Source organism: Leptidea sinapis, chromosome 9 (assembly GCF_905404315.1).
Source record: "Leptidea sinapis chromosome 9, ilLepSina1.1, whole genome shotgun sequence".
In the NCBI taxonomy this organism is placed as follows: Eukaryota; Metazoa; Arthropoda; class Insecta; order Lepidoptera; family Pieridae; genus Leptidea; species Leptidea sinapis.
This window is the reverse complement of record NC_066273.1, coordinates 1,328,019-1,353,536: the sequence shown is the minus strand read 5'-3', so window position 1 is coordinate 1,353,536 and position 25,518 is coordinate 1,328,019. Positions and strand designations below refer to the sequence as shown.

At 34.6% G+C, this 25,518-nt stretch overlaps 1 protein-coding gene across 1 annotated transcript in view; it reads right to left on the bottom strand.

Annotated features, from left to right (window-relative positions):
* Positions 1-2,817: 2,817 nt before the first annotated feature.
* LOC126965870 (protein takeout) overlaps positions 2,818-25,518 on the bottom strand; it is a 33,444-nt gene continuing 10,743 nt past the window's right edge. The window contains exons 2-6 of the mRNA XM_050809640.1: positions 17,771-17,889; positions 15,627-15,748; positions 6,812-6,945; positions 5,607-5,756; positions 2,818-3,751 (exon numbers count right to left, since the gene is read on the bottom strand). Coding sequence (XP_050665597.1) covers positions 3,573-3,751; positions 5,607-5,756; positions 6,812-6,945; positions 15,627-15,748; positions 17,771-17,889 — 704 coding nt within the window. The 3' untranslated portion in view covers positions 2,818-3,572. The remainder of the gene's footprint in view (positions 3,752-5,606; positions 5,757-6,811; positions 6,946-15,626; positions 15,749-17,770; positions 17,890-25,518) is intronic.

Genomic DNA, 25,518 nt, shown 5'->3' with positions numbered 1-25,518 from the left:
TAGGGTATCATTAGATAGGTCTTTCAAAATCAAATTTTGATATTTTTTTATTAGATTGGTAACGGAATGTGTTTAGTAAATATTGTAGATTTCATAGGCGCCATCATGGATTTCGATTTTGACCCGATATTCGTTATTGTTGACCCCGAAAACCATGAAAATGACCCCCATGAAGAGAAGTTGGTAAATTTCATAGGCGCCATCTTGGATTTCGATTTAATATAGACCTTGCATTTAGAGATGAACTTATAAATCACTAATTCTTCAAAAAAATACAGGAACATAATTTTTCGAAAATCTGACTGCGTACAAAATATGTAAAGTATCACAGACAGTATTGTAGAGCTTATAAAAAATATTCATGTTCGTATAGCGATCTTTCCGAGCACGTATTGCTGCTTACAACCGACACAGTGTCTACCCACGACGCGGACGGCGGCCTAGCGCGGACTGGCGTTGTTTCGATAGACCTCTCTGTGCAATGCGTACGGAGTGACAAAATAAAATAACCCTTATACCACACTTTAAAGCTCATGTTTATCAGAAAAATATATGAATTTTATACGATTCATTCTTATTTTTTTCTCAGATTATATAGAACATATTCATTAATTTATTTCCCGTGTTTTTGAAAATATTATATCTGCTTTTCTTACGTAATATTTAAGAGACAAAATTTGTAAGTAGTAGCAGAAAACTGATCCTGAATGAAGCCCCATTTCGTCAATTTTGTGTGAAGAAGTAACGGATAATCGTTTTTACGACATAAAATATCAAAATTTCAAATCAAATATTTCCCGCTCTCAAAAGGCATAAAAGGCAATTATTTTCTCAAAATTTATTCCTTTAGAATTATTTTTGATGTCATTTCTAATATACTAGATACAACTACCGCTTCGGAAACAAATGGCACTCTGAGAGAGAAGAAGCGGTGCAAGAACTCTCCCAGCATTCTTTTTTTGAGCTCTTGTTAATAAAATATACAATATTGTACTGTTATTGCTATTGCTATAAAATAATCATAATCTAGTCCCAGGCTGTCAGATCACTTAGATATTCAACTGTGGAGTAATAGGATTTACGACAGATCCATTTTTTTAATAAAACATTTAAATATATTTATAGATAATGTCTGCACAGTGGCTGGGATTTTATTATAAAAGTGTATATTTAGCCTTTAAGCTGTTATGTATCTTATGAAGCCTATTTCAATTAGTTACAAGCAATCCCTTATTTCTAGTGTTATAATAATGATTTTTTTTGTATGGAATAGGAGGACAAACGAGCGTACGGGTCACCTTGTGTTAAGTGATCACCGCCGCCCACACTCTCCTGCAACACCAGAGGAATCACAAGAGCGTTGTCGGCCTTTAAGGAAGGTGTACGTGCTTTTCTTGAAGGTACCCATGTCGTATCGTCTCGGAAACACCGCACAAGGAAGCTCATTCCACAGCTTCATAATGAAAATCACTATTAAGGGCAAAAAGGTGACGATTTTTGTGAACGTATATTAAATTTTCATAAATGTACTGACAAGTAAGAGTCATAATATTTATTTCTTTAAATTTTTCTTTGAGAGACTGTCTGTTGTTGCGTTCTCTACGCAACATTCAACGTCGCTGCATTGTGTGTCTTCTACCGCATTTATCACGGGTACTGTCCCGAAGAGTTGTTTAACCTGATTACTGCCGCCGAATTCCACCTTCACATGACACGCCACAAGTTAGGATATCATCCCCACCATCTAGATGTGTGGCGGTCCTCCACAGTGCGGTTTTCAAGAAGCTTTCTTCCACGTACTACAAAGCTGTGGAATTAGCTTCCTTGTGCGGTTTTTCCGGGAAGACACGACATGGGTTCACCTTGTCACATGGGACCTTCAAAAAAAGCGCGTACACCTTCCTTAAACGCCGGCAACGCTCCTGTGGTGTTGCAAGAGTATGTGGTTGGCGGTGATCACTTAACACCAGGTGACCCGTACGCTTTTTTGTCCACCTATTGCATAAAAAATCAAGTAACCCTCATTGGTCCTCCTAATGCTATGAAAAACCTTACTACTTACGCACGCAATGCTGCTGTGATTCTTCAGGTGTTATTAGAGAGTGGGTTCCAGTGCTGTAAGACCCGAACCATAGATATTTACTTTCCTTATTGAGTCCTTATTTATGTGTGTGTATTGTGATTTAAATTCTTTAGTTTTAGCACTGAGTAGGTATGGATACTTACGTATGTTTTAATAAGTGAAAAATGTAAAATTATTACATATATTGGACCCTTACTATAGCAACATCGCAATGACTTACACAATATATATTCTTTGTTTTTATTTTTAATTTATACTCAAATAGTATTAGGTATCTCAGTAAGTGAAATTGTTATTCCTTTTGAGATAAATAAAGTTTATTGAAATCATAGTAATGATACCGAATAAAACAGTCTATTGGTGTTTTAAAAAAAATGTGTCTTAATTAAGTAATTTAATGTTGTATTTTCGCCAATATGTAGATAGTTATAATTATGCCTAAAGTATTGTGAGCAAATTGTTGTCAAATATAAATAAATTTTAGTGCCAAATCACCTGATCTTATTCGTACTTATCTAAAAAAACCAAGTAAGTAGTAATTTATAATAAACTTTCATCAGGAGCTGTAATGTGGATGGGCGTGCCGCAGGGTTCAATCCTGGGACCTTTCTTATTCCTCGACTATATTTATGATTTGCCATTTGCAGCCTCCAAAGAATTTGCAATTATTCTTTTCGCAGTTGACATTTCATTCGTTGATAGACATTCACAGAATTTTAAGAGAAAAAACATAGTAATTGTTCTTATTGTTTAATTACTGGATTTAAAAACATCCATTTAACTAGAAATATTTTTTACACCTATATAAATAAATAATTTAGAACAAGTTCATTACCCGAATGATTCTCATTATTTTTTTAGAAACTGGCTCAGTGGATTGATCGTAATTAATATCTATGAATTTAAATAATTCTCAAAATTACAGCACCACTTAAGTTTTCATTTAAAATCCTCCATTTAACAATATAGTAATTATAAAACTAATGCTACATTTAATTTACATTATGACATTGTATTAAATTATATTGCTTTTTAAGATCCTGTAAAATTTTGTCAAAATAACAAAAGTGAAAAAAAAAAATGCTTTTAAATAAAATACTTTTCAAAGGATTATAACGCGTGTAATTGAAACTGTATTTTTTCTTTAGATTTTTTTACATAAAAGTTACATTTCTATTATTATTATTATCAGTCCCCCTGATAAAGTGAATGGGTCACGAAACGTCTGGTTAAATAAAATAATAATAAAAATGTAACTTTTACGCAAGAACCTTATGTAAAAGTACGGTTTCAATTACACGGGTTTTCATCCTTTGAAAAGTATTTTATTTAAATGTGTAACACTCACTTTAATCAAAGAAAATACCAAAATATTTACTATTCAACATTGTCATAATGGTGCAATAGCGAACCTATCAAATCTATTAGATTAAATCTTCTATTTTGATTTTTATTATATCTCAATCGGCCCTGAATCTAAATAATAGTTCTATTCTTCCTCTTCCTCCTCTTCTTCGTCATCGGAGATTAGGTCGTCGTATGGAATCTTCTCGAGGATCCTGTCGAGGAACCTGGACATCTTCTCTGCTAAGTCCCGCTTTAGTTCTGGTTTCATCTCTTTAAGTAGCTCTTGTGCGTTTGTGTTTATAAACAGATTTAGTGCAGCTTCTGTAAGAAAAAAGGAAAAAGAAACATTTAGACATATATATATATATAGGTATTAATTTGAAACACAAAAATAAATGTTACGAACGTAATGTACTAAAGTTACTCCAAGTTTAAAATTACTTCTACCTTCGATGTAAGTCTGTAGTGACAAAGGTAAAATAAAGATAAAAAGTTTTAATTTTGGAATAACTTTACTTAGCGTTTATTTATAACTTAGAATGTGATTAAATACATTATTTACTTAGTGTAACATGATGTTATTCGCTTAAATGCTTGTGTTTGCGTAGTGTGGTGGGTCGAACCCTTCACTAAAATATGATCGAGGGAGGCGATGGGTGGTTCATGGGTCATGCTCGTGAATGGGCGCTACTTGCGGTAGTTGGATAATACTGTCGCATAAGTACATATTTATTTTATAGATTTATAATGTCCTATTGGCACTAGATTATCCACAATCTCCTATCAAAAGATCTTGGGGCATATTGGTAACATTGCCCGACGCCTTGTAAGTAATTTAGACAAACTGATAGGCAAGGATGGAGAGGGCTATGCTCGCAGTTTCCCTGCGAGATCGAATCAGAAATGAGGAGATCCTTAGGACAACTATAGTTACTAACAATACCCCAAATAATTGCGAAACTCAAGTGGCAATGGGCAGACCACATAGTTAGACGAACAGATGACCGTTGGGGCAGTAAAGTCCTCGAATGGCAACCACGTACCCGAAGACACAGTACCGATCGTCGTGGAATTCTTTGGGGAGGCCTTTGTCCAGCAGTGGACGTCTTCCGGCTGATGATGATGATGATGATAGGCAAGGTGGAGAGCAAAACCAGGACCAGGACCAGATCAAGATTCACTGGCCTACCACTTACGACCGCAATAAGAATGAGGACCGAATTTAATTTATAATGGATTGAATTACGGACACGACCTTTAGAAATGAAGAATGCAACCATGAAGATAATCTCTTTATTTATTTACGTAGTGTGTGTGTGAGTTGATGCATCAACTGTACTCAATAACTTTTGTGTTTATACTTTTTAATTTACATTTACTTTTACTGGCTTACTCGTGTAAGGCATTGAGTGTTTGATTTGAGTATTTTTGTTGACTCTCTATATATATACATTATTATTAAAATAATCTGTAAAACGATGAAGATTTAAATATTGAATTAAAAGAGTGGCAATGAGCTGTTTGCCACTTCTTCTCATTATAGCTCATCCTTTTACAAAGTAGTAGTAAATGGTAAAAGAAATGAAATGACATTCTTAAGTGTCATATCCTTGACTTAGACGAATATTCTTATGTAATTATTTAGCGTGTAAAATACTGGCAGCATTTCCGTATTGGACAACTAGTCTGATCCGTTGACCGAAATAGCTGCCAGCGCCAGAGTTTCCAGTAGCCCCATTGAGGCGCGAACATAGTACTTTGTAGATTCTCCGCGACCCTGGGACCCACAGGCCAAGTCTCTCGACACCAAGCGAAAAAGTGTAAGACCCACCGACATATTTATGTCGATTGCTGTGTTCAGTAGTTGCAGCAGTAGCCCCAGTAACAACTGAAGTAGCCTGGTCTTGAGAAGGCCCTTCCTGTGCCCAAGCAACCTAGGGTTGTTTATAGGAAGTAGTGTATTCGGCAGTCATGAGTTAGATATTATAATCAAAATGGCTACATAACCAATATTTACCCTGTGCTTCCCCGGGGCATAAAAAGAATAGGGAATAGTCCCAAGCCCAAGGTAAGAGGCGACTAAGGGCACATTTCCTAGTGGGAGGCTCCTTTGCACAGGATGTATATATATATATACGTCCTCATCTCGTCCCTTATTGTCATAAAAAAAACTCACGCAGTACTGAGTTGCTGTTGTGCAGGTTCTCGACTCCCATTTGTATGTTCTTCACGGAGAAGTCCAGTTTAAGCTGCTTCAGTTTGAGATAAGTTTTTCCATCGCGTGTGTAAGGCTCACCCCGGAAATATATCTTAGACTTTACGCCATCTGGAATGAAATAGATCTTATGAAAGTTTGTGCAACTTAGTCTATTCTAGAATATATTTTAGAGTTAGTAAGTCTTTTTTAGGCGATGTATATGCTTTGACAACATGATTCCAGAAAATGTACAAAACATATGTGTTAGGAAATTCAAAAGAATTGTTAAAAAACGTTTGTGTGGTAAAAGGTTATTATAACATAAATAAGTTTCTTAACACCACAGACTGGGAGTGGAGCGAACACCCTCAGGAAATTCACTTATATTTTTTTTTGTACGATGTTACATTGTTATTATTACTTTTATAAAAAAAACCCACAGAGTTTCTTGCCCCCGTTCTTCTCAGGTCTGAGGCTCACTTTTTGGAATGGGTGGTAGTTTTGACGTTCTATAAGAGATTTGAAATCGCATTTTTAATAATAATGTTTGAATTTGAATCATTTGGTTGGGCTTTAAGTTTACATGTAAAGTTTACATGTCTCAGGTTGTGGCTTCATTATCGACTGTTGAGTAGATCCTGTTGATGAAGCCACAACCTGAGAGTTGCAAAAAGCATACAAGATTTTATGATGGTACGTCACTCGAACGGTTAGCTCAGTTGGGAGAGCACTGGCAAGGAACGCCAGAGGTCATGGGTTCGAGACCCGCATCGCTCATAATATTTTGTTTTCAAAATTTGTTTGTGTATTAATCCTATAAGTGAGGGTTATCACTTTAAAAACATAACATTTGGTTAGATTTACAAGAGCGATATCTCAAGTCAATTTCCTAATTTGCAAATATTGGGGTTGTGCAGGTTATCAACTGTAAAGTAGATCCTGTAGATGGAGCCACAACCTGAGAGTTGAACAAAGTATACAAGATTTTATGACGATATGTCACTCGAACGGTTAGCTCAGTTGGGAGAGCACTGGCACGGAGCGCCAGAGGTCGTGGGTTCGAGTCCCGCATCGTTCATTTTGTTTACAAATTTTATTTGTGTATTAGTCACTAAAAGTGAGGGTTATCACTTTAAAAACATAACAAATTGTTTATGTAATTCACTTCAGAATTCAGGTATTACCGTATTCTCCCCAGTAATCACCACCGCCTGATGCTCGTACCAGCAGAAGCACTCCTGAGGAGCGGTAGCGCGCCTTCGCACTGATGTGGGGGCCGTACATCGTCAGCTGGAACTGGTGGGTGTCCAGGTCTGACCTGAAATAAAATATTGTAAATTCAATAATAATGCACTAAGAATCGAGTTATTATTTTAGATTGAAAATGAATGAATGAATGCGACCATGCGACAATGTATGTATGTTTGTATGTTTGTAACCGACTTCTTTAGGCGCGATTTTGACCCACTTTAAACGGCTAGATTTCGTTCAAACTTTGTAGATTTATCGAGGACCGATGACATTACACTAATATGATAAAATTATTCAATTTTTCAATTTGCAAAATATGATTTTTGTTAATATATATAATTTTCATCTACAGTCGATAAGGCAGGAATTGATGTTAAAGTACTTAATAGTTTTAAAAATACGCTTTTATAGAAAATTGAACTAAAAAATGAAAATTAATAATAGTTAAAAAAAACTAAAAAGCACGCTTTATATAAAATTCAACTACAAAATAGAAAATAAATTTAAATTGATAATAGAGTTAAAAAAAAAATATTTTATTGTAAAAAAAAGCGTTTGGTGTAGAAGAATTATTATTTTAATAATATCTTTAAAAGCGTGCTTTTTAGTTTTTTTTAACTATTATTTATTACTTCTAAGTAAGGTCTTATAGTTTTGTTTCGACCGTTCCATAGACAGACAATTAAAGTATCAATTAAATTTACGCATTTCAAAACCCTCACATGCATTGACTATGTTTTAAATTTTGATTTTGATACGCGGGCTTGATTCACATTTATAATAATAATAATAATATTGACAGACATTTTACACAAATTATCTTGCCCCAAGTTAAGCATATATAGCCTGTGTTATGGGTTACAAGATAAAGATATATTTAATACAATATACTCACTTAAACATACATAAATTCATATAAACATACATAAATACATTTAAACATCCATGACTTGGAAACAAACATCCATATTCATCATATAAATGCTTGCACCTACCGGGATTCGAACCCGGGACCTTTAGCTTAGTAGGTAGGATCGCTAACCACTCGGCTATACAGGTCGTATATTTAACCATTAACTTACAATATATTATAGTATAGATAAACAAAGCGTGCGAGAAAGATGAAGAACGGAGAGACAAACTAACGGAGACACATCAAGATTGAAACGGTAAGCGAATCCCATGTTACTATAACCGATTTTGATTGTCAGGTCGTCAACAGTCAGCAATGCTTTGTGTTAGCTCCGTAATAATTTAAATAATAAACTACTTACAAACGCACACATTGATCAAACAAAATATAATAATAGTCTATACGCTAGTACTTATATTATAGCCCCCTTATTCATAATAGTCTGCTAACTTAAAGCATTGCTAATTCTCACTCTGTCTTCTTCTATTGACCTAAGTCAGAATGAGAAAAAACACTCCTAAGCGGCTGTTTAAAGTTAGCGGACCACCACCAATCATTAACCATTATGAATAAGGGGGTAAGTCTATACCATATATACTCTTTATATTTTGATTCTTATCTTTCTTTCGCAAAAAAGAAAGTCTTAAATATGTATTTCAAACGGACCATAACAGGCACTTTAGAATGTCACACAAGAATTAACAAAAAAGGAATCTAAGCTACCAGAATTGATTCTGATACCAGAAATGACACTTTACAGCAGAACATGCAAGAAAACTTACAATATGAAAAAAATAATGCAAGAATAAACTTTAAGTTGTCGGATGCATGGAATATGTGAGCCAAAAACTCTAAAGGAGAAAAAACTCTAAACAAGAAGAGCATGCTACAAAAATAGGTATTTGTTTAATCTTTTTAAATTTTGTTTTGTTCGTGATAAACAATATTGTTAGTCCTTGGTCGTACCTTGCGGAGGGCCTTCCAACACTGCGTCTTCCGGTACGTCGTCGCCATTCGAGGACTTTACTGCCCTAACGGTCATCTGTCCGCCGGACTATGTGCCCTGCCCACTGCCACTTCAATTTCGCAATCAACTGGGCTATGTGGGTGAGTTTGATTCTCCTACGGATCTCCTCATTTCTGATTCGATTTCGCAGGGAAACTCCGAGCATAACCCTCTCCATTGCCCTCTGAGCGATCATGAGCTTTCTCATAAGGCCCATAGCTGTTAGCGAACACAAGATGGACCGACGATCTGGTCAAGATCGCCGGAATACGTTGGATGAGGGCTTTGTCCAGCAGTGGACGTCTTCCAGATGATGATGATGATGATGAAACGATATAGTATAATTTTCATGAGTACCAATTTCTACTTAATAACAATTAATTACTTTCACAGCTAACACTATAACGGAAAAAGTCGTGTAAATTGCTACATGAAGAAATAAGAATAACACTAAGGTATGAATAAAGATTTTTCTATTTCTATTTCTAAATACTCCGGTTATTCAAAAATACATAGTTTTAAAAATAAATGTTTTTGAAACCGTATTTCCAAACCGAAATGCCACTCTGTATACCTATAGCCCAGTGGTCAGTGAGCCTAACTACTGAGCTAGAGGTTCCGGGTTCGAATCCCGGTAGGTACTGGCAGCATTTCTGACGTGGATAGCTAGGCTGATCCGTTGACTGAAATAGCTGCCAGCGCTTAGGTTACCAGTAGCATTATTGAGGCGCGAAGATAGTACGAGTACTTTGTACATTCTAGTAAGTATGTATATTGTATTAAATATATGGTTTTCTTGTGCCCATAGTACAGGCCGTGCCTAGTTTGGGGCAAGATAGTTTGTGTAAAAATGTGTCAATATTATTATTAATATATCTAATCGAATAACGGTCCTACATCTGACGCTAAAGCTTTGCTTCAAAAAAGAAAATCTACAGCCTAGGTTTATATCATAATAATGGAGATATTTTTCTTTACAAAACATGTGTAAAAATTGGATTGTACTCAAGCCTCTTTACCGATACTGTTTGGTGGTTTGGGTACTCGCAAAGTTTCGGGCGTGGCCTTACCAGCATTTCTATCTTCAGTTCATAGTGCGCAGCCTTTGGTTACTAGAATTGTAAATCATGTACCAGGTAACTCAGAGATTGTGTATTTGAACGAAGCTAACAATGCTTGGCTAAATATTGCAAACATTCAAAATTTTCCAGACAATTTAAAGTGCCAAAAAGCATGGGACGCACTTCTTTGTAAGTCAGCCTTTGATGATCTTTTAACAGAGCGTGCTCGTCTTTTGGCCGTGACACAAAATGAGTCGGGCTTTTGGTTACAAGCCTTGCCTTCTGCTCCGATTGGAACGCTACTTGACAATATGACATTGTCAATATGCGTATCACTCCGGCTAGGTATAAAACTGAATGAACCACATCAATGTAGATGTGGCGTTCAGGTAGATGGTCTTAGACGTCACGGGTTATCCTGCCTAAAATCGGCAGACCGTATCAGTCGTTACGCCAGCATTAATGAAGTCATCCGCAGTGCATTTGCCGCTCTTAATATACCAGCTGTTTTAGAGCCAAATGGTATAACCCGCCGCGGCAAGCGTCCTGATGGAATGACGCTGGTGGCTTGGGCACGGGGAAGGGCGCTGGTGTGGGACGCTACCTGCGTCGACACTCTGGCTCCTTCTCATGTTCAAGTTACGTCAGTTTGTGCTGGGGCTGCTGCTTCGACTGCCGAAGACAGCAAGCGTCGCAAATATGTTGGCCTCAGTGAGTCATACATCTTTGTGCCGTTTGGTGTCGAGACACTTGGCCCGTGGGGCCCAGAGGCGCGGAGAATGTTCAAAATACTATCTTCGCGCCTCAATAAGGCTACTGGAAACCCAAGCGCTGGCAGCTATTTCTGTCAACGGATCAGCCTTGCTATCCAACGCGGTAATGCTGCCAGTAATCTTTGGTACGCTTCCACGTAATGATAGTTTTAATTTTATGTAGTCGAAGTATTGTAATTATAGTTATAAGATTTGTTTTGTTTGAATAATAATTATAATTAAATTAATAGATTAAACTATTAAATGTATGTATTGTACTATTAAATCTGTAAATCTGTGTATGTATCATGTTTTTCTCTTATTTATATTCATTTTTCAGACTTATACATATAATCCATTATGCAACCAACGCAGGCACATTTTTAAATACTTTTTTTTTAAATTTCTCTGATCGTGTGTTATTCATTGTTCATTTTTTTCTTTATTATTGTAAACATTGCTGTTCCTTCCATTAGGTAAACTGTGGTAGACTATAATTGGCTATGTTTTTGTATTTAACTATAAGTGATTATTTTGTATTAAGCTGTTGTCAACCCTAATAAAATAAAATAAAAATAAAATAAAAAATAATATTATTGAATTGTGTAAAAATGTGTTCACCTTCTCAGGAGACTTAACAGTGCAAGATTCAAAAGATTATTTTAATCAACCACATGAATAGATAAGCCATAATTGAATACAACGAAAGGTCAGGAAACCACAGGACCGATTGTTGATAAAATCTCCAATGAAAACCGCACAGATGTAAGCGGTTACCGTTAACGTCATCATGAATAATACATGACTAGTTGTCTCACCCGTCTTTGTCTGTTCAAATGTGACTGAACTATGTGTCATCGTACAAGGATGTGATATGAATATATTATAAGTGTTAATTAGTTGGAGATATTTATATCTTACAAGAGATTCACTATAAAACTAAAGCCTAATTTTTCTATCAGCATTAATTTCGCATTAAATTTTCAAGTGTTGATGTTATATTGTAGTTTTCGCAGCGATCAGAGATTTATTTAAAAGTTAAATACAAGCCTTGTTACTTTCTGATAAAGTATTTATCTTGGGGTATAACAATCTTTAGAATCGGTTAAGGATTTATTAAGTTTATCTATGACTAACTGATACCTGGCGACATCGTCTGCGAACATTTTTTATACCTTGGGTTTCATTGCTGGACTTTTAGTAAAGATCCCTAATTTTTTGAAAATGTAATATAATAATCACTCGGGGATTGTGTAGCTTCCCAACAGTGAAAGAATTTTTCATATCGGTTTAGTAGTCTCGGAGGCAATGCAAATAAATAAATAAATAATAAAAGCTTTCATCTTTATAATATTAGTATAGAATATAGATCAATAGACACGCTTTACATAATAATTTCTCATAGTAATAGTTATTTATGCATCTGTTGTGTAATAAGGGGTATTAAAACACGAATGTGGCTTTATCTCACGAGGCGAAGCCGAGTGTGATAATAGTATCACATGAGTGTTTTAATAACTAATTATCAACAGTTGCATACAAGACTTTATCTACACCCATAATATGAATCCTCTAAAAGATTCTGAAACAGTTAGTCCTAGTAGTAACCTAATATCATCCATTACTGATTATATACAAATAAACTAAGTATTAATGAAAAAATATTTATTTTAGTAGTAATTTACAGTTTGTATACTTAAAATTCACTTGAATATTATGTTATTTTGCAGCGTTTAATATGAATCGCTCATTTTTTGTAAACAAAACAATAAAAAAATCGAACAAAAATGGCGGGGATTCGAATAACCTACTTTTTTTTACGGCGCGCGACGTTCTGGTAGTGTGGAAAGTGCGTAAACGAAAATGTTCTTTTTTTGAAATTCATACAGATACCACGCATCGTGCAATAATAATGTGGCTGTATGTTGAAACTCTTTGAGCATGAAGGGATTGAAAAAGAAATGGTAGTGTTGTTATGAAATTCAGTACAACATTACAACACTCGTTTGGATGATGTAATGGTTATTAGAACATTGGGTGTTTTAATGTTGGCAATAAGCTAACTGTTTCAGAATCTTTAATAGAGAATTTAAAGCATCGGTGTAGATAAAGGTAATTAAATAAACTTATCTTCGTTATGTTAATTATAGAATTTCATTCTATAGGAACGCTTCAAACTTTCAGATTTTTCATCATCATTATCATCATTATCATCATTTCAGCCGGAAGACGTCCACTTCTGGACAAAGCTCTCCACCAAAGATCTACACGATCGGTCTTGCGCTGTCCTCAACTCAGATTATTAAATGGATAAAAATCCTTGAACAGAATTGGCTCAATATTAAAATTTGAAATTAGTATCAGTACAAGTTGCAGGGTAACGCTCTAGTATTACTATTACTATATACACCTTAATGTGTTCCAGTAAAGATTTGTTAAAGATACATTATTAACAGATTTTTATTCTATAAGGGTAGACTAAAAACTCAAAATATGAAAATCGTGTAGGCCTGTAATTACACTTATGAATGCCATGAGTTACACTTTTGGCATTTACCACTACTTCGGAAAAGCTAAGGTTCAATATGAAGAAATGGCTGGAAACTCATTGGCCCACTTTTATATCAATTATTACATCTTCATTTTTTTATTCGTGTGTGTATTATTATTTAGAGTGTATTCTTTGCAAGTAAAAAGCTGTAAATTTCACGCCCCAAAAAATGCGCAAAGCTATTCGCGCGCCATTTTTAACTTTCATCCACAATTAATAATATGGACGTAGAATAGTTATTTATGCCACTGCCAAGTAATTAGTGCTGTTGTAACATATGTACTAGTTTGTGCCATGAGACATAGCTGTATGGCACAGTAAAAAGCACGAGTACTAGTTTGATTCAGTGGCATATAATACATTTTTCTATTCCCAGTTCGTGATTTAGCCAATACAAACCCTGAAACCACAACACATAACTATTCATTCCTACAGGTTATTTGGTTGTGATCATTTCTATGCGAGTATTTTTTTATTATTATTTTAATATTTTATCTTGCCCCAAACTAGCCATAACCTAATGCTAGGGTTGCAAAACTACGATATACTTACTTAAACATACGTATAAACATACATGACCCGGAAACAAATAAAATATTTGGATTAATCATAGAAACGTTTGGATTATTCTACTACTAGGTCATTTTATAAAAAGTGTATAAATAAATGAAAGTAAATCATATAATGTTTTATTCGAAGTAGTCAATAATAAACTTCTCGAAAGTCATCATTTAAAAATCTTGATGCCACGCCCGATCTATAATTTCTTTCTTAGATTTATTATCTATATCTTCAGAGATGCTGTTAGCAAAGCGATGACCCAATCAAGAATCAAGACATAATTTAGGTACTGATTTTTCTTAGCTTGGTAAATTCGTTTGGAACTTTTGCGATTTTTCCTTATTCTGCTTCACCTTATGGCACAAACTAGCACACATTACTTATCAGTGGCGTATTTAACTAATGTACCAAAGGGAGGCTAGGTGAAATTCTGGCCTGCATTATTAATGGACAGAGAGTATCACTTGGGTACCATTGACGTGAACGTTTTTTGCTCGTGTCGTCATTCTTTCTCATAAAAAAGCAATTGTGTGGTTTTATGAGACCACCAGTGGGAGGCTCCTTTGCACAGGAATTGTGGTGCATTTGTGAATTTTTGAGTTTTTCAATAATCCTGAGCGGCACTGCATTGTAACGGGTAGGGCGTATCAATTACCATCAGCTGAACGTACTGCTCGTCGCATCCCTTATTATCATAAAAATACGATACAAGTGAATTTTTTTTTCACAAAATAACATATTTACTTATATCAGAATACCAAAAAATAAATAAATTTATATATGAAGCTTTACAGTTTACATATTTATAAGATAAAAATATAATGTGATAAAAAAGACTATTGTCAGGTGTGGGGTTCTCGGAAACCAGAGCTTAAATCTGGCGCATTATACCACGCGGGCATACCTACTGTCTTGAAAGCAGTAGTTGAAATTAATTATACAACTCACCCCTCCGCCGGTTGATATGCGACATGCGATAGATGGGCGAAAAAATTTGAGGCGATGCAATAAAAGTTTCACTTTAATAACGTAATGTTAAAATAATCGTTATAATCGCGACTTTATTTATATTTCGATGCCATCTTGCCTAATATGGTCCCAGAGATAAATACTAAACATGGTCGGATTCCTATTTCAATGACGGCATACGGAAACTTACAATACTCAGTATAAATCCATAATATTATTGCGGTCAAGAACAAACTTATCCAAGTCATTACTTCCCAATCAATGTTGATATATTATAGGTATTTTTACTGGTACAACCTTATATAATTTATACGTCTCGATAGAGCCTCTTGCTGTCAGGCAACTCATGAAAACGAGCGAGGTTTGTTACTTTGTGTGTGTGACAAGCTACGTGCCCACGGCTGTTACAGTTTATCTAGACGTATAAAAATGTTTTTGTCTGAATTTGTCTCTTATTAGTTCCATAGTATCCAGTTATACAATAATAATTAATCGGTTAAATATATAATATGTACAGTTTTTCAAAGACTTATTATATGTATCACTATCGTCATATATTTAACTATTTAAATTCCGTTACATACGACTTAGTTGATAGACAAAATTGAAGTACAAAATAATCTCATGGATCTCGTTAGACATAGCAACGAATAACAGAGGGGCAAACATTCAAAACATTTTTAACTTTTTTCCAAAAGTTACTTTTTCAATGAGCTTATGATTTTTTTAATTTAGGTCTCGGCTTTTAAGTGTTCTGGTAACTTATTATTAATTTTAATTGACATTGGGTAGAGGACGGAACTGTGCTATGTTAAATTAGATTTAGTTTGCTAAAGATTATTTTTATAGCGAGGTGTGTTGTTTTCTTTTTTTCTTTACAGCTGTTAAAGCATCAAATAGCAGATAGTGTTCCAAAGTACATGTTCCATATTTACCTGACGTTGGTGATGGTCATGTTGTTGACTCCGGAGGCGTGAATGTCCTTGAAGGAAGCTCGGTACCCGTCGGGACCCCCGCCCAGGGCTATCGACAGCTCATCTATGACGATCGTGTCCGACTGAAATCATACACCATAAACATCAGTCGGAAGGCGTCCACTGCTGGAAGGCTCCCTAAAGGCCTCCCCCAAAGATCGCCATGACGATCGGTCCTGTGCTGCCCTCATCCATCGTATTACGGCGATCTCGACCATATCGTCGGTCCATCTTGTGGGGGGCCTACTAACACTAAGTCTTCCGGGACGTAGGAGGAGGTACCAGTGGGAGGCTCCTTTGCACAGGATGCCGGCTAGATTATGGGTACCACAACGGCGCCTATTTCTGCAGCTTCAGTTAAAGCATTATTGTGTTTCAGTCTGAAGCCGCAGCTAATGAAATTACTGGGCAAATGAGACTTAACAACTTATGTCTCAAGGTGACCAAGGCAATTGTAGTTCGCTCATTTTTGGGTTTTTCAATTCAAAAACGTAACCATTATAAAGAAGAGGATTTTATCATCAGTACATTGTCCTTCTGCCTGTACCCAGATACTTCTCAGGAACCTTTGGAATTTTGCTTCTAAATTTACTCAAAAAGCACACTATGGGGTAAGTTAGGTTGTCAATTCAGGGTTGACACTTCGATACAAAAGTCCTATTTTTTACAAAGTGCTACCTATAAACAATAGTGTTTTTCCTATATGGGTACTTATTTAAATAAATTTTCAGGCAATTTAGAGTTAGGGAATAATCGCATATATTATATCCAATATTACGTATGCGATGATAATTTGATTACAGCATCAAAAAAAGGAAATTTAAATTCCTGCATGTCGCATGGACAATGCGCATTTAAAATTCTTTGCAAGCACAACATTAAAGCTTTAATAATACGTGAACAGTATTTTAAAATTCTGTGTTACCTTTTTTATTAGGTTATGTATGAGGTTAATTATATATCGACAGTTTATATATTTAGCCAGGAGGTATTTAGGTGCTATTATTCTTTTAATAGAATCACGAGAAACAATATTAAAAGAATAATATTATATCTACTTTTAATATTTTAACACACATTTAATTTGAAACCTATAATACATACTGTTGCCCCTTTTATGTAAAAAAAAATATTACACTTATACTTATACACTTATAAGTATGCTTTTTTGTATTAGGAAGGAGGAAAGGAGGACAAACAAGCGTACGGGTTACCTGGTGTTAAGTGATCACCTCCGCCCACATTGAATCGCAATACCAGAGATAGCGTTGCCGGCCTTTAAGGAAGGTGTCAGCGCTTTTTTTGAAGATACCCATGTAGTACCGTCCCGGAAATACCGCACAAGGAAGCTCATTCCACATCTTTAGTGCTGATTGTGCACCCATTGTCTTTTAGATTTCTTTAGTTTAATTATGTTTAATCAGTCTTGTTCCAATTTATCTGTGAGTAACATTAAATATTGTTAAATAAAAGTGCTTTTTAAAAACTTAATTCCCGACGCCCGATACAAAACTCACTTCATAATTTGATAATTTTGATAATTTAATTAAAAGCTAAAATGTTATTCCTAATCAATGATTTTCCCAAATAAATTGTTCACATGCTGTTTTTTTTGTATATTTGCGGGCATGCTTGCATATTGCATATATAAATACAATTTTCAGATTAATTACTATGTATTTCTATGATCATAGCCAGTACGCCAGTGAAAGAAATAATGACGCAAATATATTATGTAATTGACATTTTGGACCCTCTTACCGACTATTATTAACGGCCTTACAAATAAACTTGGAATAAAGTTATATCTGAGAATAAACCAAGAATATGGAAATGTTAGCTGAATCGCTGACAACACTGTCAATACAATAATAATTCTGAAGTTCTCCGAATGTCAAGCAGCCTTGTAAATAAACGCAGGAAACGTTATACCTCAGAATAAACCAATCATAAGCAAAATGTCTATTTGTAAACTTTTGTATATTTTGGCTTATTCTGATGTATAACTCTATACCAGGATTATTTGTAAGGCGGTGTATGTCTATACGAACCATTTCACTAACTGAAGAAAAAATATAGAAAAATATCGACGAATGACTACATACCCCTTCACTATCAAGTTCAGGTGCACCTGATTTGAGATGGTCCAGCAGGTTGTTGAAGCTTCGCAGAAGACAGTCGTCTACATTTGGATCTTGTTTCGAGCATTTCCCTCCGAAGATTTCTGTCAATTGATAAAAATGATGTATTATTAAATACTTTAATATATACGACGGTTCTGATTTCAGGAGGCGCGGGTTCGAGCACCGCATCGTTGATAAAATTTTGTTTTCAAATTTTATTTGTGTAATTAATCCTAGAAGTGAGGGTTATCACTTTAAAACATAACAAATTGTTTGTTGTGAAGCCACACCCTGAGAGTTGAATCAGACATATAAGATTTATCATCGATACGTCACTCAAACGGTTGGCTCAGTGGAAGAGCGCACTCACGGAACGCGAGAAGTCCCCGGGGTTGAGTCCCGCATAGTTCATAAATTTTGCTTTCATATTTAATTTGTGTAACTCAGATTACTTTCAAAACAAAAACTAATTTGTATTTAGGCAAGACAGATGCATCCATTTTACCAATGGGAGGCTCTTTTGCACAGGATGCCGGCTAGATTATGGGTACTACAACGGCGTCTATTTCTGCCGTTAGTGTTTCGGTCTGAAGGGCGCCGTAACTAGTGAAATTACTGGGCAAATGAGACTTAACATCTTACGTCTCAAGGTGACGAGCGCAATTGTGTGCTGCTCAGAATTTTTGAGTTTTTCAATCATCTCGAGCGGCACTGCATTGTAATGGGCAGGGCGTATCAATTTCCCATCAGCAGAACGTGCTGCTCGTCTCGTCCCTTAGTTTCATTAAAAAATACAATTATTATACATCTCTATTAAAGGTATAAATCAATTAATGAAGTTCGTTGTCCTAAATACATAATATAATACTCTCATTCTGTCATATTATATTCGACATCACAAACCTGAGTTGTAAAAAACAGTTATGAAGACAAGTTTTATGGCTGCAACGGCTGTCAGCTGATCCATACAGCTTTCTACATTCTCCGTATTAGTATTCACATCGTCAATATAACGGTAGTCACTAACAGACACACAACAACACACGCGCTGGACAATAGTTAACCTTCGTGTTGTAAATGGACGAAGATTTTCTACTAGCACATAAATTATGTTTATTTTTTATCTTACAGAAGAACTTACAGCACTAAATAATAAAATGACAAAAAAAAAATCGTATAGCTGGAGGCCAATTAAAAGTTAATACGAATGTTTAAATATAATGAAAGTATTATATTAGATTACTAGCTGACCCAGCAAACGTTGTATTCCCAATTAAATTAATTTAATAATTTTCTGGGTATAAAAAATAGATGATGACCGATTCTCAGACCTACCAAATATATCGTACATATAATTTACCATAGTACAATAATTGTAACAATAATTATTATTATATTCGATTGCCATCTTGCAACCCTATTGCGTATCTGTAGATGGAATAGAATAATATTAAAATCGCGATGCAAAAATAGGTGTTTCGGGGGAGTTCGTTAACAAACACCGGGACACGAGAATTTTATATATAAGATTTAATGTAGTTGCCATTAACATGCTATTTACATAATTACTATAATAACGCTTAAATTTACAAAACAATTTGCATCGTGTCGCCTAGCATAATCTGTGTTGTTTGAGAACAAGTCAAAATCACTACTAGATATAACAAAATTATTAAGTGAAATACTTGCTTTAGAAAAGAAAGAATTTTGGCGTTTATTTGTGTTCACTTTTGGAAAGAAAAGGGTGGGAAAAAACCAGTGGGAGGCTCCTTGCACAAGATGCTGGATAGATTATGGGTACCATTATTAGATATGATATTAGGGTTTTCTGCCGTGAAGCAGGAATGTGTAAGCATTACTGTGTTTCGGTCTGAAGGGCACCGTAGCTAGTGAAATTACTGCTCAAGTGAGACTTGACATCTTATGTCTCAAGGTGACGAGCCTAGTTGTAGTGCTGCACTGCATTGTAATGGGCAGGACGTATCAATTACCATCAGCTGAACGTCCTGCTCGTCCCGTCCCTTATTTTCATAAAAATAAATAAAAAAAACATGTAGATTGGGATTCGCCATAACATACTTTCTCTTAAGTAACTGTTATGTTAACTGTTATTAACTGTTTAGATTCTAAAAGAATTATCAGCAAAGCGGTCATCAATAAATTTTGTCGGTGGCATATTGCACATGTACATAAAGTGCATAATTTTTTTACATTGCTTATTAAGTGTGTTTGGTTGTGTTATTTCTCTCTAATACTATTATTATTGCAATTTTTGTACATTTGCAACTTAACCTACCTACATGTTAAAATTAAATAGCAGCCATTCAAAGGTGAGCTAGGTCCATTTGTCGATTAAATTGAAGGCAACCTGTGGAATATCTATAATCTATGGCGGGGCATATTGTATATAGATATGTAACAATAATATCTTAGGCGTATTAGTACTTTCGCAAATACATCGCCTAATTTCACGAAAAGTGACCACTTACGACGAAACCATATTATTCCTTAAAATTAATATATTAATTATACAAAGGCAAGCTGAAAGTTGTTTTTGTCATGGTGCTTCGAGAGTTTTGTATTTTTTATCATGTAGGTGTTTGAGCGTATAATTTACGTGCGTTGTTGTTTTCAATTGCATATTTTGCAATACCTAGCTTTGATTATTTTCTTTATTTATTAACTGGTTGTTCCCTATACTTTATCAACATGGACTTACATATTATGACTCACATGTTATTTTAGAACGCAAAATGACTTCGTTTGTTTGTTAGAAACGGTAAAAAATATGAAAAATCTTTACTTTAGAAGGCAACTACTACCTTACATCAAAATAAAGGGTTAGAAAAAGTTCTATTAGATGCGCGATCATTATATTTTATTCCCACGCGACAATTGGATGTGATTCCAGAAAAACGTTCCAAACCACAATCATGTCGAAATGAGTTAGGAACACAAAACTGGTCATCATATTAACGGACTGACAAAAAACGGCAGCCCTACTGTCACTTTTTAAATGCCATCATTACTTAGTAGCCCAACCCACATGTATAGAATACACTAATATTTATTAAAATTTAAACACGAGTTCCTTAAAATGGATGGTTGTGGCTTGGAACGTTTTTCAGGAACTACCTATGTCCAAAGTAAATCGAGATTCTTTCGCTACAGAGCTGCATCTATTGTGATAGTATGTATATGCCCCTTTTATATTGTCCCGACCTCTCGTTAATATTCATGCGAAATTTGAATTAAATATCTTTAGTACTTACTTTTTGCGACTTGACCTGACATGACATATAGATACAGGCAAACAGACAAAAATTCTATATTGTTAGTCTAACCATAAATACAGTTAAAAATAAACAAAATATTACATTTGAATTTGGAATCTGTCATTTTTATATGATTGTTCATTGAGTTCTCTCATTTCGGCCGCAAATACATTGTACAATATTTTACGATATTGAAATGGAGTGGAGTGATAAAGAGAACCGTATCGCTGTGATTGCATTACACTAAGTATATATTGGCCAAATGCAATTTTTAAAACTCTTCATAAGCTTGGTATTAGTAAAATTTTTGTGTACTGGGCTATTAATAGGTACAATGAAACCTCCTTTGACTGTTACAGTAAAAGATCTGACCGTCGACGTAGTGTTCGTACGAAAAAGGTGGTCTACGCAGTAAGGGAAAGAATTTGAAGAAATCCTGTCCGAAACCAAAAGATTTTATCTCGGGAGATGAAGATAGCATCTAAAACCATGTCACGTCTTTTAAAAGATGACTTAGGACTAGCAGCCTATACGAGACGTACTGGTCATTTCTAAACTGAAAATTTAAAAACGAATAGGGTGGTTAAATCGAAAATCGTAACTACTGAAGCGGTACGCAAAGAGGACCCCTCTTTACAGAAAAACATTGTTTACGGATGAGATTTTTTTTACAATTGAGCAACATTTTAACAAACAGAATGAGCGTATTTATGCTCAAAGCTCTAAGTTTCCCAATTAGTAATCAACAGAGCGCAACGTGGGCAATATCCGACTTCAGTGATGGTTTGGTGGGGTATTAGCTATGAGGGAATGACTGAGCCAATCTTTTGTGGAAAAGGTATCAAAACATCAAACAACAACAAAGTAGTGAAGCCCCTTAACAACACCATGTTCCATAACCAAGAATGGTCCTTCCAGCAAGACTCGGCGCCGTGTTATAAAGCTCGGTCTACGAAGTGGTGTAGTTATTGTAGACGATAACTACACTACTTTGTAGTAGTTTCTTCTAACATGCCGGACAAACCTCTGTGGTTTTTGGCCTGTTATATAATAATAAATTGTAATTCTATTTTTCATAATAAAAACAAAAAAAAAGTCCAGGTTGGAAACGAACGTTTCGGTATTCATCAGAGCTGATTACTGGCTGTCGTTTAGTCTCGATCTTAATCCGATGGATTATGATTTATGGTCAATTTTAGAGAGTACGACTTGCTCTAAACGCCATGATAATTTGGAGTCCCTAAAACAATCCGAACGATTGGCAGTGATGAATTTTCCCATGGAAAGAGTGCGTGCTTCTATTGATAACTGATCTCAACGTTAAAGGACTGTATTCCAGCCAATGGAGACCATCTCGAATACGCTTTCTAGATTTAAAATTATTTTATATTTATGTATGAAAGTAACACACCTCAAAAGTAATAAATGTTATTTGTAATAGAATTTTTTTTCTTTGTTGCAGTATTTATGGCCAGACTATGTATATTATGTGCCTATAGGTATCATTAAGAGAAAATGTTAAATAAATAAATATGTTAACATTTTAAATTATTATGTTTGTATAACATAGGCACATAACGAATTTCCTAGAAACTGTAATAATCATATTGTTAATACCAGGAACAAATATAAACTCGTTATGCCAGCGCTATTATTCTAAGGTTATGCTTACTTACTCTTTCGCTAAGTCGAGTTAGTAAGTCTTTAGTTGGGCGATGTATTTGCTTTTACGACAATATCCCAGAAAATGTATTACCACAGAGTAGGGATAGAAACTTACGTATTAAGTATTACGAAATTCAAAATAAATGTTAAAAACGTTTGTGTTGTAATGGTATAACATACTATAGATTGGAAATGGTGCAATCGCCCTCAGGCTATTTAAATAATTACAAAATTTTATATAATTCGGAGTGGTGGTAGTTTTTGACGTTCAATATGTAAACAATTCTATTTTGCTGCCAGTATTCTTGGTACGCTTCCACGTAATGATAGTTTTAATTTTATGTAGTCATAGTATTGTAAATATAGTTATAAGATTTGTTTTGTTTGAATAATAAACATATAGAATTCTATTTTGAATAAAAAAAAGTGTGTACTTTTGTGCGCACGCAAGAAGTTATTCTTCTTTGGTATAATAAAATAAAATCCCTAAAAAAAAATTCGTCGTGCTATTTTGCGTTTGTAGAAAAAACAATATTGTTATAAAGAAGGTATTAAATATAACCACTTAAAATATTATTATACCGCATGATGTAGTTAAATAACGTTTAATTAAATATCATTAAATTATTTTTATGCAATTGGAGATAAATTATTGTTTTTTTTTTTTATTTTAACACTTGTACATTACATTGAAGTTATAAATTGTAATTTAATTAATTCTCGTCCGTTGGTTGTGGATCAGTAGACACATGAGTTACAAGAGGCTTGTTAGCTGAAGTATGATACAAATGGCCTAGTTGACCAGCTAACGTCAGGGTGTTGAATTTACGTGACGGTGTGCGCGTGCATCGTAAAAATTCACTCTGATATTTTTACCTAACGCGCCAAAAGAAGTATAACTTTCAAAATATTTGAACTTATAAATAAATGAATTCATTCATAGCACTGGCACGGAACGCCAGAGGTCGTGGGTTCGAGTCCCGGATCGTTCATATAATTTTGTTTTTAAATTTAATTTATGCATTAATCCTATAAGTGAGGGTTATCACCACAAAACAGGTAAATATAACTTTAAAAACATAACAAAATGTGTACTCACTATAGCATGACTTGATGACATAAAAGTTACTTGATAATGACTCTAATGCCATCACACAATATTTCAATCAACTTAATAATTATTATGTGCATCAAATGGTGTTATGTGTATGTACAGCAACGTGAATAACAGGAAATAAGATGAGATCATTATTTGCGTTCGTAATGATTCCAGTATTTGAGATTGTACAGAATCATTTAGAGCTTGCAGTCACAAAAATGGCGGCTGCACAAATAAAAAATAATTGCGTATATACATTGACGTACCTACAATAAACAACTACAACCGCCTTTTAAAAGGTCGCCAAAAATGTCCGAGTGGCGTTGTGTATACCTATCAACTATTAACATTAACTGATATATAGATCAACATAAAGCATTCATTCAAATTTACATCTTATATGGTGGCAGTAATGTTCAAATTCAAATATTTTTATTCAAAATAGGATGTGACATCACTTATTGAAAGTCAAAAAAACTACCACCCATTCGAAAATGAATGCCTCAGACCTGAGAAGAATGGGCGCAACAAACTCAGCGGGCTTTTTTTTTCATCGAATAAATATGTTTACAAAGTAATATTGTACAATTAAACTTATTATTTAATATCCTGAGGGCGGTCACTACATTCCCAATCTGTGGTATCATTAAGAAAGTCATTTATGTTATAGTAACCTTTACCACACAAACGTTTTTTAACAATTCTTTTGAATAACGTTATACTTTTGTTTTGAACATTTTCTGGGATCTTGTTGTAAAAGCATATACATCGCCCCACAAAAGACTTACTAACTCGACTTAGCCGAGTAGTAGGTATCATAAGTTTATGTCTGTTCCTGGTGTTTACATTATGGTTATGATAGTTTCTAGCAAATTCACTGATGTGCCTATGAACATACATTACATTATCAAGAATATATTGAGAAGCAACAGTCAACATGTTAATTTCTTTGAATTTTGCTCTCAATGATTCTTTAGGACCTAGGTTATAAATGGCGCGAATAGCCCTCTTCTTCAGAGTCTATTGTATACGCTCACTGATGGTGGTACGAATTTTTTCAAAATTTCGTCGGTAATGTAATTTGTCTTAACAATTTGTTTTAGCTATTGAAATGTAATTATTTCGCAAAATGATTAAAAATGTCAAATATGTTGCATAGTTCGGATATGCTGTTATTTGGACTGTTTCTCATTGAACGCTGTGTCATTGCGTGGCATTGTATTCAAAGCGCAGTCACAATACAACTGAACGAAAGCTCTGCCTAATATACTCATAGGCAGAGTTTTGATTCAGACAGTTTATTGTACGTCAATGCGCATATATATAAAAAATCGCAATACCGAGGCAATAAAAACCTGTAAATTAAAAAAAAAAAACGGTGAATTTAAATGAAATTTATTTATTGCGTCAAATACAGTATACCTACATTGTATGCACTTTGAGTGAATAAAGACTTAGAAATTAATTAATATAAATGGTAAATTTGTAATATCATGCATGTTGCTTAGACTTTTTTGATGTGAGTAGTTCTGACAGAAGGGTTTTCAAATAAGTTCACAAGTTTACGTGGGCATCTAGGCACTCTAAAATTAAACATAGACAAAAGAAAGGAGTTGTCATACACGTTGTTAATACTTTTGTGTAAGAAAAGTAAATCCAATATGTCCCTACGTTGTTTCAGAGTTAGTATA